The 13772-nt window shown below is 47.4% G+C and overlaps 1 protein-coding gene across 1 annotated transcript in view; it reads left to right on the forward strand.

The window, feature by feature from the left end:
* Window positions 1-1845: 1845 nt before the first annotated feature.
* The window catches only part of USO1 (USO1 vesicle transport factor), a gene marked incomplete at both ends in the record, with an annotated part of 36853 nt that continues 24926 nt past the window's right edge, over window positions 1846-13772 (forward strand). Inside the window, 4 exons of the mRNA XM_081999255.1 lie at window positions 1846-1911; window positions 2415-2501; window positions 2623-2687; window positions 9092-9171. Of these exons, the coding sequence (XP_081855381.1) occupies window positions 1846-1911; window positions 2415-2501; window positions 2623-2687; window positions 9092-9171 (298 nt within the window). The remainder of the gene's footprint in view (window positions 1912-2414; window positions 2502-2622; window positions 2688-9091; window positions 9172-13772) is intronic.

A 13772-nucleotide genomic window follows, 5' to 3' on the forward strand; every position in this document is an offset into this window, starting at 1 on the left:
GTAAGTGCTTTGAATCATCCCCATGGCAAAGGGGGGGTCCTTTCGTAACCTCTAGGGTATTCAGAGCCCTCTTACTTTGCAGAAAGCATCTTGTTTGTTTTTTTCCTAAAGAGAACCCTGTTTCTCTGCTGCCGGCCAAGGAAGCGTAAGAGAGCATCTCGGGCGCTTACAGACTAGGCCAGTTGCAAGTGAGATGGCTCCCGCTCGATTTAGTTGAGGCAATCCGCTGCTGGGAAGCGCAAGTGGGCAAACGGCATCAGCGATGCAAAGCCCCTCTGGGTCAGTCTCTCGTGCCCGGCCGCGACCTGTTGCGCTGGGGAGAGGCTGGAGCGAAGCCAGCATTGGGTATGTGCTATGCCTGCAGGCTGGCTTTGTCCTGTTGCGGCTCCCAAAACTGCTGTCATGGCTGTGTTTGCTGTAAAGTACCTGGTTATTTGGCGAGAAAACCTCTCTGAAGGTTTCCTTGCTGCCCAACACAGTAAAAATCCTGCAGGCTGCATGCCAGATGGTGTCTGTGCAGGGAAAAACCAGTGTCGGTGGAAATGGGGAAACCATGGGTAGGCAGGATGTTTGGGGAGGTTCCTGGTGGCTCAGCTGAGTGCTCTGCAAGGTGGGTTTCAGAGTTCAGGTTTTCTAGCGCCTTAAGGAATATCATGCTGGGGAAAAGGCAATGGCTTAGAAGGGGTGTTTCCCTCCAAGAGGGAGAAGGCATGAGAAATAGCAAGGGTGTGAAGTATTGCAGAAAAGAGATGAGATTGCTCTGCACCTGCAGGTTGAGAGGTTTGCCCCATCCAAAAGCCTACACACCTTTTCAAGGTCTGGAGGTGCTCAGGGCTTTGTTTTTCATGTTATGAGAGATGTGGTTATAAACCAACAGAACTGCTTGAGAAAAGCCTATTTTGCAATGACTTAATGCGACAGCTCATCTTTTTAAGATAAAGGCTTTGAGTTTTGGTGTCTGTCTTGAGATGAGGGAGGAAGCTGTTAGTTTTAGGATATGGAAAGAGTGTATGTTTACTTTCAGTTATGTATGCTAATGTTGATTATGTTGAAGAATGAAATGTTGATTTCATTCTTTAGTTGACTCTGAAAATAAAACCCCCACAGCTCCTAAGTTGTGATATGAGTTTTTTTTTTTCCCCTGGTGTGAAATGAACTAACTTAAGTCTCCAGATCACCAGTTGCTTCCTGTGTTCATTTGCTGTCGTTGCCGTATCACTTGCTGTGATGTGATATGCAGAGAAACGAAAACACTGCGGAACCAAAACCGGTGCGGGTTGGGGAGAGGAGGGTGGCGGCAGGCGGGGGCTGCTGCGCGGGCGCGGGGCCTGAAGCGGCTGGAGGCTGCCGTGGGACTGCGTGCGGCCGCGCTGAGGCCGAGCCACCGCGGCTGTCCGGCTGGTTTTGTGACGAACACGTAATACAGTCACTTTTTTCTTCGCGGTTGGCGTTTGTATCCCGCTTTCCTTCAGAAGCGACGACTGCGGCTGCCCACCACGCCTTAGGCACTGCGGGGCGGGGGGCGGGTGGGTGCGTGTGTGTGCCGGGTTCAGGTGCTGGGCGAGTGAATGCCCCCGCCCCGCGGGTCCGTGCCCCGGGGCGAGCGCTGGCAGAGCGCAGCGCTCCGCCGCTGCCGTGCTGCGGCAGAGCTCGGGGCTCCCCGCTGGGGCACGCGGGCGGCTACTCCCGAATCCTGCTCGGCCGCGGGGGCGGGGCTCCCGCTCGGCCCCGCCCCCTCACCCGGTCCCGGCGGCCACGTCGGCGCCACGTCGCGGCGCAGGCGCGGCGGCCGCTTCCGTGGCGGGGGCGACGGCGGGGGAGCGGGGCGAACCGAACCGAGCCGCCATGAACTTCTTGCGGGGCGTCATGGGCGGCCCCAGCGCCGGGCCGCAGCCCTCCGGCGCCGAGACGGTGAGCGGGGCCGACCGGCGGCCGGGGAGGGAAGCGGCGGCCGCCGGGCCCCGCCCGGGCTCCAGCCGGCGGCTTGTTGGCGGCAGGCCGGCGCCGCTCCTCGCGGGGCGGCCGCGCTGGGGCGTCTCTCGGGCGGCGGCGGTGACAGCGCGTCCCGCCCGCTTGGGAGGGCGGCCTGGGCGCTGCGCGGGGCCGGGAGCACGCTTCCCCTTGGCGGGGGTCGGAGGGGTGCCGCCCCGCCGCCGCCGGCCCGGGAGGCCGCCGCGAGCCTCCGTGCCGGGCTGCCTGGGTCGGCGCGGCCGCCGGGCGTTGGCCCGGGCAGCCCGCAGGCCCGGCGCCCTGGGCGGCTCCCCAGGACCGCGGACCGCGCCGGTCTGGGTGGGGGACTGACGGCTCTCCCGTGCGGAGCCCGAAGCCCGGCTGGGGTTCGCAGAGCCTTCTGGAATCTGTTAACGTGGTGGCGGCGCGTTGTCTTTTGTCACGCGTGTCCCGTGCATTTCCAGATTCAGAAGCTGTGTGACCGCGTCGCTTCTTCCACTTTGTTGGATGACCGGAGAGATGCCGTACGTGCTCTTAAATCGTTGTCCAAGGTAAGTACCGAACTGTCTGAAGAGCCGCGTGGCTTTTCAGTAGTTTTGTGGTGTTTTGCTTAAAAGGCTTTTTTTGGACTTTGGGCTGGACCAGTAACTGCTCGGTTTTTTCTGCAAACAGAAATACCGGTTGGAGGTGGGCATACAGGCTATGGAACATCTCATCCACGTTCTTCAGACAGACCGGTAAGCGTGTTTCTGATTTCTGGCAGCCACCTCCAGCTGAGAACCTAGCCCTTTTCTGCCGCGGTCAAACGGACGAACACAGACTTGGTTCTGATTCTAAAGCTAGGAGGGGAGCTGGGTATCGAACAATTCTGCTGTCACGGGGGATTTTTCTGATGACAGACTTGAACGGTGCGTATTCAGAGGTGGAAAGAACAGAATTCCATGAACTTGGGTGAGAGGGACAGAAAAGCCAGTTATAGAGTGAAGGTGGTACCCAAGTGTATCTCAGTGCTTCTCAGTGGTCAGCTTCCACCGCTGTGAAAAGGTAAACCCGAAAGGACAACATTAACTAAAGACAGTATTTGAAATAATCCACGTGAACTTGTTACTGGGCAAAAGGTGACCTAGGCAGAATTAAGAGGAAATGAATCAAATCAGCAGCCGGGTGTTTTCTCAGATGTGTGGTGCTGAAGGAATTGGTAGAACAGTTCTGTCACGGGCAGTAAAGCGGTATTTATATTGAAGGGCTCAAGTAGACAGGAGAGCTGGACTCCACGCCTACTGTCAAGGCAGCTGACACTAGTCTAAATACTTTAAGTGACTAAGATAGAATGTTATATGTATGCAATCCAGCATTCAAAGTATCTTTGCTCTCCATCTCTTTGTGCAGTTTGCAGCAAGGCTGTACTTGGTAGTACCCACATGTTGTAACTTGGAACCTTTTTGCAACGCTCGGATTTAAGCTTCAAATCCTGTGCGTTCTTGGTGCTTAGGTAGGCAAGGGTATTGTGACAATCTTTCAGTCTGGATTGGAACATCAAGCCGGTAAATGGATGTTAAAACAACTGTCGTAAGGGCATATGTGGAACAATTCCATGAGCACACATGGAAAGCAGGAGTGTGTCTTTGAATGTCAAGACTAAAGGAGAATTAGGAAAGCAGCAGTTAAGTGTCTAGAAGGAGATATCTTGCTCCGCTTAGGTATGTAGGACAAGAAACTCTTCAGTGTGCTGCTGGTGGCTTGCCTCGCCTGGCCAGTTAGGCCAGCTGAGGAGAAGGTATGGGGCTGATGTCTAGGTGAACCTGTGTTATTTCCATTCTGTTGGCTGGTAGTTAAAAATGAATGTCGGGCCTGCCTGCAACTTCTACAATGAAAACAGCAGGAGGGAAGGTTATAGGAGTTACTGGCACTGGTGTGAAGGGAAGGCCTTCAACAAATTAGGTCAAGGAGCCTGCTTTCATCCACTTATCTGGTCTTGAGGCCAGATTTGAACTTTGAGAGGGGAGGCGGAGCTCAACTGATCTCCTTTCCTTTGAGATCCTAACCTGAACCCTGCTGGGCAGGAACTTTAGAACTTTCCTGTGCCTTATTGAGCTCCAGTTGCTTTCAGAGCTTGTGTGTGCTGGGACTCTGTGCAGACATGTTGTGTGACTCGGGCTGTACTTCAAAAAAAAAAAAATAGTAAATACATTTCTGTGGTTTTTGGCTTTTCAGCTAAAAAAATGCCGTCCTCCACAAAAGGTGGACAGGCACGTTTCATGTTGGGTGCCTTATGGTTGACCAGCACATAAGCTGTCCTACATGTTGTACGCTGTGGGTCATGTGAGAGAGGTCTAGTTGTATCCCCGTGTCTGATAAGTTCAGGTACATGTTACAGGTGGTGTGACGGCACTGTTTGCTGTCAGAGGTCGTAGAGGTGAGGATCTGGGGACCCTTTCAGTCGTAGGAATGCAAATCAAAGCCAGCTCGTCTGAATAACTGGTTGATAGATGAGTCGCAGGCTCAGCTGTCCGTGGTGTCCGGAGTGACTGGCATACTGAACCGGGAGGATGGTGGCCTGATAGGGGACGGTGGTGTTGTGCTGTCATCGTCGTTTCAGTGTGTGCCCGTAGGTGTGATCTTTGGACCTTTCCAGTGTCTGCCTGAGGTGCCCTGAAGCTTTCTGCAGAAGTGGGAAATGCTCCTTTTCTCTGTCTGTGCTCCTTCTTTTTTTTTTTTTTTTTCCATTGCAGCTGCGAAAAATCATTGTTATGAAGCAGTAATGCAACTTCATAGAGAACAGAAGTCAATGACTGACTCCAGTTGTCTTCTCACATGTTACCGTGTTCAGGCGAGTGACTCGCGAGCGCTGGTCCTGTACATTGTGTTACTCAGACGTTTAAAATTACGGAAGGTCTAATTTGATTAGAAATATGAAAGGAGCGGAAAAACAGAATGCTGAAGTCAAAATAGCAACTTTTGTTTTCCTCGATAGCTTAGCTTTGGGAAGTAGGCTTTTTCAGTGAATATCAGGCTGGCCTGCAGATGGTTGACTGAGCTCCTGAGGTGAAGCTTTTTGGCTGGGAAGCTGCTGACGGTTGCTATTGTACTGACGGGAGATGTTAGGCACCTATCTGCCTGTTGTCTTGGGTGAATGCCTATAGTTGCCGTGTTTTGCGTGCCTCAAAGTGAAGGTAACCCGTGGGATTCCCCTCTCAGTTCCAGGTTGAGTAGAAGCAGGGCTTGCTTGGGCTCTAGCAGGTGACGCTTAATGTGCTCTCCAGCCTTTTTTGCAGGGATGGGGTGCTTGGGTGGAACAAATTACGGGGGAGGAGCAGGCAGCAGGCATGGGCTTCTGCACTCGCGGAGCCTGAGTGCGTGTATGGAACGGTTAGCTGGTGTACAGGGTACTGTAATGTGAGAACAGTGACAAGTGCAAACACGCTTCCCTATTTGCTTTCACCAAAAATTAATGGAATAGTTGATGCACAACTGTTTGATCTTCAACGGCATTTGTTTTGCTGGAATATGTAATAGGAATATGAAAAACTGAAGCAACTTTGCTATTAAGAGGTGATTATTTCCTAATGCAAATAAGCTCATTGTGAAATCGGTATCTTACCGAAAAGTCATTTGGTTTTAAGACCTTCTCAGCCAAGTATGATAGCACAGCTCTTACTTTTTGTGACAATGATGTTAATTATTATTCATGTGTCCCTCGAGTAAGAGCGTAGTTGTCTTTTTCACCACTGCTGTATCTCTGGATTTTGGTGAATCGATTGCTCCCTCTCTTGGAATTGGAAGTGATAAACACAAGTACGATATCGGCTCTGTAGCAGTAGTTCTTTCCTTCCTTCTGCTTGCAGCCTCGTTGCTGTGCTAGTCATGTACTTCCATTGTAGTGAATCACGCTTTTCTTTAGCCCTTTTTATTATAAGGTGTGACCACATTTTCTTAATTCTGAAGTTGGTACAAGGTGAGAGGCATTTATAGCTTCATCTCCTATCTTTAGCAGGGAGAAGGCCTGGTCTGCATGGTTGTGCTGAAATGGTGAGCGCTGATTGCGTCTTGTCGTCACTTCTGTGCTCAGATCTTAACACCGTTGCTTTGAATTGTTTACAGCCTTTATCCCGGAACACCACTTCTGTCCCTTAAATGAACATGTCATTCCACTTGTTCTATGATTTACTTGTAGATTGCCTTAAGCTTTCTCCCCTGCCTGAGTACTTACAACTTCTTCTGTAGAAAACCGACTTCGTCCACTAGTTTTTCAGCTGTGCGCATCAGGCATGGTGGAGCCTGATGACACTCCTGAGTCAGTCTTGAAATGTTCTAGACTCTTATGCAGACCAGTGTTCTTAAGCCATATGTTTATTTTGTAACATGAAGTAGTAACTGTGATCTCCTAGAGGACTTTTCCTGACGTGCTGTCCAGATGTTGATCCATCCTGCCAGGAATTATTTTGAAGTTCCATAGACTGTAGAACAGGCCAGTACCACTTAACCGTTGGTGTGGGAGAAGGCACCACCAGGAGAAGTCAACCTGATCTTCAACTGCTTCCGTTCTGCTTGGTTAACAAGGTTTTTAAATTTCAGAGTGACAATTGTAATAGCTTTAAACCTAATACGAGCCTAGGAAAAAGAATTCTTTTTTTCTTAAGGCACGTACCTCAGATACTTATGTGCTGTTAGTTCCAAATTTTCTAATTGCAATATGCTTCTCATTAAAACTTCTCTAAGAGGTAATATAAATGTCATTACCCCCCGATAGCTTTTTCATGACTTGAGTCTGCAGGGGTAAGAAAACGCCCGCCTCCTAGAAAAGGCGTGCTGTGATTGATGACATGATAGAAACACTTTGCTTTTCCAGGCTTTTCTTGACAGTATAGATGATGCTCGTCTCTCTTCTGACAGTGAAATGCCGTAATTTTAGAAGAACAGGTAAAAGCGTTTTTGAGGCACCCTAGTGGGTCAGGACAAGATGTGAGTGCCTTCGCTTCCACATGATTCTTCTCTGCTATTGTTTGTGAACTCAAGGAGCGCTGCACTGACATCTCGGTCGAGCGCCACGTGAAAGCCCGACGAGCAGAGGGAAGACGCCTAGGCTGTCTTATGCCGGATCGTTGCATTGCATAAAGGCTGCATCTTTTATGGATGCATGAGAGACTGGAATTCTATTTCTCGACAGATTTTCATCACACAGCAAAAGTTGCACAGCTTCAGTCTGAAGAGAATAATCAGTAAAATGTTGTACGTCGTGGAGAGCAGATGGTGGCAAGGCAGTGAGCAGCAAAGATAAGATGCTGCTGTCCTCGTTTTATGATGCGTTCCTCTTTCGACGAGAGAAACGGTGCCTGTTTATACCACATCTGCATACAATTTGCCTATTCTTTTGCAGCTGCTGTGATGTCCCAAACAAGGGAAAGGAAAAAAGAGGCTGCAGGTATTTTTTTTTTGTCTCCAGGAAATAATTTCTGTGTGTTTTTCAGATGTGGAATTGTTTCAGTTACATGAAAAGGAAACCATAGGCTTTGTAGAATTGTGTTTGAAGAACTAAAATTACAATAAGGGGAAAATATAAGCAGTGTGGAAATCTGAGCATACCTGCTGGATGAGACTGTTTACATGGACCAAAAGGTTCTTGTACTTGCTCTGACAAAAAGTTTGGCAGCAGAGGAGCTAGTTTTTTCCCCCCCTTTCTTTCTATTACAGCCCAGCTTAAAAGCAGGTGGTATGAGTTGAGTGACACACTGAAGAAAAATGCACCTGTCTTGGGAGGACAGCAACAGTACAAGGATTCAATTCAAAACCCAACATGAAAAAACAAACTACACTGACCCCTGATTTTTGTAGCTTTTAATTTGGTGTGAGAGTCGTAGAAGGGGAGGTGAGGTGTCCCTTTGACAACTTGCGAAAGCCATTGGTGTAGTGATACAAGAAACGCAGGTAGGAACTGCTCCATTCTGTCTTTTCAAAGCTGGTGGATGGATCACCTTGAGGCATCTCTAGTTTGCTTGGTTGCAACAACATCTATAGGTCTGTCATCCTTAATTAGTGGTCTAGCAGAGATAACTGGCCTCAATTAAGGCTTGGCTTTTAAGATAGCTGGCTAGGTTGTTTTTTAGGCCTCTGCTCTGAACCGGCTTAGTAGCTTCTTAAAATGCAAATTTATATTTGGTGTGGAGGCCTGATTTTGTATGCCCTAGAGATCAAGGCACTTAAAAGTTGGAATGAGAGGTCTTGTTTTGACAGCGTGCTCTTCTGATGCTTGGGCAAGACATGAAGAGAGCTGTGAGGTGTGTCCTTCTGCACCATGAGGTGCCTTCCTTTGTGATGTTAGGTTTTATTTTCCTTTGGTTTTTGACCAGCTGTGCTTTCATACTTTTCTGGTTTATGAGCACCAAAGCAATTATGTTCCCCCCCTCCCCAAGCTCTTGCACTGTGTCTTTGTGGCAGCGTAGGGTTTACAGATTGTTCGGTCTTTGTAACGCAGAAGAAACAGGTCTCTCTGAAGCAGGGCCTTATCAAGAGAAGAATCTTGGTGTAAGCAGGTGAGCTAATGCTTTGGGGTTAGATTGGCTGCCCAGCAGCTTTCTGGGGATACTTGGAGTTGAACAAGCCGTAATAAGCGGGTGTAGTCCGAGTTGGTGGCAAGGAGCCTGGCCTGTTTGGGAGAATCCGTGGCTGTTGTCATTGCGTTCACGTGGAGCGCAAGCTTTTGGCCCCTGGTTCTCACTGACGGGGTAGCGGGGAGTTCTTTGGTGGGATGGTCCTGAAGCTTGCCTGCGGCTTCCTTGAGTGACTTGATGGGAAGGGGTCTGAATCCCTCCCAGAGATTTCTCCTGGTATGCTTGAGGATATGTGGGTTGGAAGGAGTGACTCAGGAAATAAAAAGATCTGCTTACGGTGAAGCTTCCTGTGGTCATCTCACATCACCAGACTTTCTGGATGTGGCCACCTGAGGGAATGGAACTGGGAAAAGGAGTTTGACTCCATTCAGGGACTGGACAGCTCATGGTTACATGGTATTGCAAAATGTCTGTCAACATCGGTCTTTCTGACTTGACCTAATGCTGCAAAGGGAACTGCCTGTGAAGAAAAAGTATGTTGTAAGCGTAGTTGGAAATAAGTCATTAAAGAAAAGTGGTTCTTTCATTTGCAGTTCAGATTCTGAAATAATTGGCTATGCCTTGGACACTCTCTACAATGTAATATCGAATGACCTAGAAGAGGAGGAACAAGGTAAGCGCTTGGTAGTAATAGCTGTATTAACTGTGGGGGTGCTTTCCTTGGTGGTTTTGTTCAAATGATAAACTGTAACACTCTGTGATTTACTAATGCTGAGACTTGCTTTGCTCTCGTGTAGCTGTTAGGACAACGCTAAAAATATTGTTGTATGCAGCTTGCATTAAAGTAATACTGGATCTCTTGCTTATTTGTTTAAAAACCTGTGTTCCATGAACAGCAGCCAGTTTGGAATGGGATCATTAATTATTTTTTCTAGTTTGTAAGTAAAGAATCGAGTCATTCTTTGCTATTGGGAAAGGACAGTTCTGCCTCTTGCTGCCAAATGGGACACTACTATCTGATGATTTAGTGAGAGAGATATTGAAGGAGAAAATCTCAGGTACCCATGATAAGGTGGCTCTATGTTAAATGTGAGAAGTTTCTTTTCCAGCCCTGCTGTGGCATTTAAGAAGGAGACTATGCCTGTCCTTCGCAAGATAGTTACGAGTAGAAGTAGGCTGTGCAACTCGCTGCCCTTCCTGCCTTTATTTTATTTTCAAAGGCTTTTCTCAATAGGCCATCAAAACTGGTCTCAAAGGCCAATGAAATGGTTGCTGCTCTTAGAAATAACCCCATATTTGACAGAAACATCAGTGCATTGAAGAAAATGAGAACAGTAGCCCAAGTTAGGCTTGGGCAAGACGAATGTTCTTAAAACTAAATGAATAGGTGCTATGAGTGTCCAGACTGAAGAAGAACCAGATGCTTCTGACTAGTAGAAGAGCTGTGGATTATACCCATTTCAGGCTCTTGAAGGGAGAATGGTGTGGGGAGCAGGACAGTCAAAGTTTCCTTGTTTTTTGAATCGAGGGCAAGACTAGAGAATGGGGATGGGATCCAGCTAAGGGCTGTGCGAGTGCTAGCTTAGGAGGAGGCCTCAATCGGGAAGCGATGTCTGTCAGATGCCGAGCCTGTATGCCCTCGCTCTTATCACCATCACCTGGGAGGACAGAGGCCAGGGTCCAGTTACAGTCACGCAGGCAACTGCCAAGTAGGTGACGCTGCCAGAAAGGTCACTAGCTGTAAAACTGAAGCAGGTTGTGTAGTAGAGCCAACTGCGAGATTCAGTTAACCTTTCTGACATTTCACTCGTGCCTTGTTGCAGGTGCTATTTGGAAAACCAGTTCCATTTGTATTTGCAGATCAGGTCTTGGCTTGATCACCGTTTAAACCAGTAATCCTAAGCCACGTGGTCGTAGACTTGCTTTTCAAGGCTTTAAGAGGAAAACATCAACAACTAAAAAAATGCTGTAGGACGTCCACTCAGCTTTTGGATGAATGAAGATGAAAATCTGTCAGCTTGTCCAAAAACATTGGAGGTCTTGGGCAAGCGCGAATACAGTGTGAGCAGAAGGCTACATTCAGGGTGGCGGAATATCTATGGGTTCATAACATCCTATGCGTGCCATGGACCTCGAGAGTCTTTCTAGTTCTTGACAGCCCTTGTATCTCATTTTTCTGTCTCCGTTACATGTGGTGGAGTGCGAATGCTCCTGTGAATTGGCAAAATGTGAGGTGATACTGCCGTTTGAGTTGAAGTCTCTTGTCTGCAGTATTTACCCCAAGATGTTTCTTCAAAGGCTCCTAAAGTGATAAATAACGTTATGGAAAGTAGGTGAGGGTTCTCCAGTATGAATACGTTTTTGCTAGTATGTTGGCATTATGTTCTGCAGCATGTCCTTTCACGGCGCTTCTGCAACAAACTGTCTCGTCTGCCGTAGCTGCAAGAGACTCGCAAGCCGAAATGCTTCGGTGATCTGTTATTCTTGACGATCTCTCCCATTGTCGCTGTGCTTACTGGCCCTCCTTTTCCTTGTTCATCCAGTTGCCTGACCTTGATGCAAGAGGTTTGATGAAAGATAGAGTTTTACAGTGGTGGTGAATGGTAGTGGCCTTGATTACAGATTTGACCAGATTATTATTAGCAGTCTGTTATGAAAGTATTGACCAACTTGAGTTATGTACGTGAGACCGCCAGTGTTGTAAGAGTATGGGGTTGTTCAGTTGGGCCGCTTCCACAAGAACTACCCGAAGGAACTGCTGCTGTGGAAAGCTAGGATGGCTGGTTTGATAAATCTGAGATTATGCTGCCATTGGTTGTGCTGTTTGGGAAGCTATTCACCTTGTAAACCTTTCTCTTGTTTCTTTTTCCTTTATCTGCATTGACAGATGATTCTGAAGGTAAAAGAACCTTTACTTATATAAATATAGCACTTTGTTTTAGGCCTAGTTGCTACTCACACCCATAACACTTGTTGCCGTTTAAAAAGGACACTGTAAAGACTTGCTTTGGAGCTTAGCAACAGCTTTTTGCAGTCTGCTCTAAACGTTTTCTTTGGAGCTGAACTGTTTTCCCAATTTTATTTCTGATATGATTTGGGTATGTTGAATGCCAGCAGATCTGTGGAGATAGTAACAACGACATAGTTTTGTTTAGCGTGTCATGAAAGCGTGCAGCTTCAGAACTGGTGGGATTTTAATGGGCGAAAGTTTGCGAACGGAGTTTCTGTTTTCGTGAAGTTTGACACAAATGCACGTGTCGTACCACGTAAGCATCCTTCACAGTGTCTCTTTTAAGCAATGCATGTTAAAATACAGCGTTCGCTCGTACCGTAAGCTACCACTAACACTTGGTATGCTCGCCTTTTTTAAACTGGTTTTATGAAAATGCACTTCATCTTCTTACTTTAAGATTAAATTCTAGTTTCCAGTGCTGCTTGTCAGCGAATCACCAAGAGTTAATCTTAATATGTGGAAGTTGTTAGCTTTATTTGAAAGAGCAATTATGGGTAGAAGTCTGGTTGCAAGATTGTGGTGTATCCACATAAGTAGAAGATGCAATTTCACTTTGCCTGTTTCTTTTTGTGTGGCTCCTCTCTTTTTTGTGTTTTTTTTTTTTTTAATTTAATAGAAGAAATACTGATAGGAAAAAGCAAGAGTTGAGAGAAGGAAAAAAAAAGACAACTTTAATTTGTCCCTTTTATAGAAGAATGCTAAATATTCTGAACTAGAGTCAAGCTTTTGGAATAAATAAAAAGTACGCAAAAGCAAGTTCGTAAGAGGCTGTATGAGTGTCGTATACTGCTCAGGTTTTGCCTTAGCACCTGAAATTTGTGCACGGACAAGAGTTGGGATGAGGAGGAATCCATAGTTCAAATGCTTGCTATTAGTAACTGAATTTGGGTGAAGGACAAGATGTTCAGTCACAGCTTGCAGAAAATTCCAAGGGAAGTATTTTGACTTAAGCAGCTACTTAAAAGAATACGAAGTTTAGGTCTATGGGCTTTCCTCGGTTTGCATCAAGCTACAGCAGGTGCGATCTGTCTGTGATTCGCAGCTGAGTTGCCTCTTACTTTACAATAGCACGTGCAGCAACTCAGCTTCTGTGGAGTTGGCTTACCTGTGTTTCTTTCTTGATACGAACGAGGACTGAGCCAGCCTTGATAAGCCCCTCGGCTTCAGAGGGCTCGCCATCAGGCTTGCGTTCTGCTAGATGCTACACACCTGAGCTAGCGTTATTTTTGCGCAGTCTGTCCTCCCTTTTTTCATTTTTAGGTAGTGTTTCTAGTTTCTGCAGCTAAAAATTTACAGCAGACTGGTGCTGCTTCTCTCTGCCTCTTGTAAGCCACCTACCGATAAGCTTGCTTCAAGGGAGAAATATAGTTATACTACACTGCAGAAATGATCCGCTACTCTCCGATGTCTGAAAGGCCAAACAAAACCTCTCTCCTAAGGAAGTCCTTAAAAATGAGATCTTATAAACTGATGCCTGGCAGTGAATCACCGGCGCCAACAGTTTGAATTGGGTTGGTTGAATTAAAATTGTTTTCTTGGCACCGAATTTTTACGGTAGAGTCCTTTGATTTCTCTGTTTTGCCGTACCCCCAACGACATACGGAGTTTGAAGACTGTGCGTGGCCTTTGACCCTTTTTATAGCTGCTCCGTTGTTAATGGTTTGTTCGTGACTGCTTGATAAGGCTCTAAGTCCTGCAGTTTAAGCAGGAGGAAAAATCCTTGTTTTGCCTTCGCTTACCCGAATCAGACCTTTGGATTTGGTTAGAAATACAGTGGCGTTACCACGTATTTTCTGGGAGTTGTGCTTCAAACTGGTTCCGGTGCCCGTGGCTTCATCAGCTGGCATGCGATGGTGTCGCAGCGCCCAATGTACGTCTGCGTGATTTGTAGGGCAACCTCCTTCAGAAGATGAGCCGTGGCGCCTTTACTGAGGCTCTTCAGCGAAGCGTTGGGCTGTGTGAACCGCCTGAAAGACCGAATAGAGCCTGGGCAGGTGGCCGTATGCTCGGTGGGCAGGACGGGCTTGGAGGTTACGGTGAGAGAAGGCAGCAGAACAGCAAGTTGTTGAGAGGATGTGTGGGGAGAGATGTTTAGGGGATGTTGTAGGGAGAAGAGTGCATGGCCAGAGCTGGATACGAGTGGATGTGTCCTGTGTACGGCTCCCCTAGCAGATAATTTGTGTGCATTGGCTTTCTGTGCTGTTGAGAAGCCTTCTGTAGATGCAGCTAAGCCAAGAACCAACCTGGTTTTTAAACTCATA

This window comes from Phaethon aethereus, assembly GCF_964289735.1.
Source record: "Phaethon aethereus genome assembly, chromosome: 4".
Taxonomy (NCBI): domain Eukaryota; kingdom Metazoa; phylum Chordata; class Aves; order Phaethontiformes; family Phaethontidae; genus Phaethon; species Phaethon aethereus.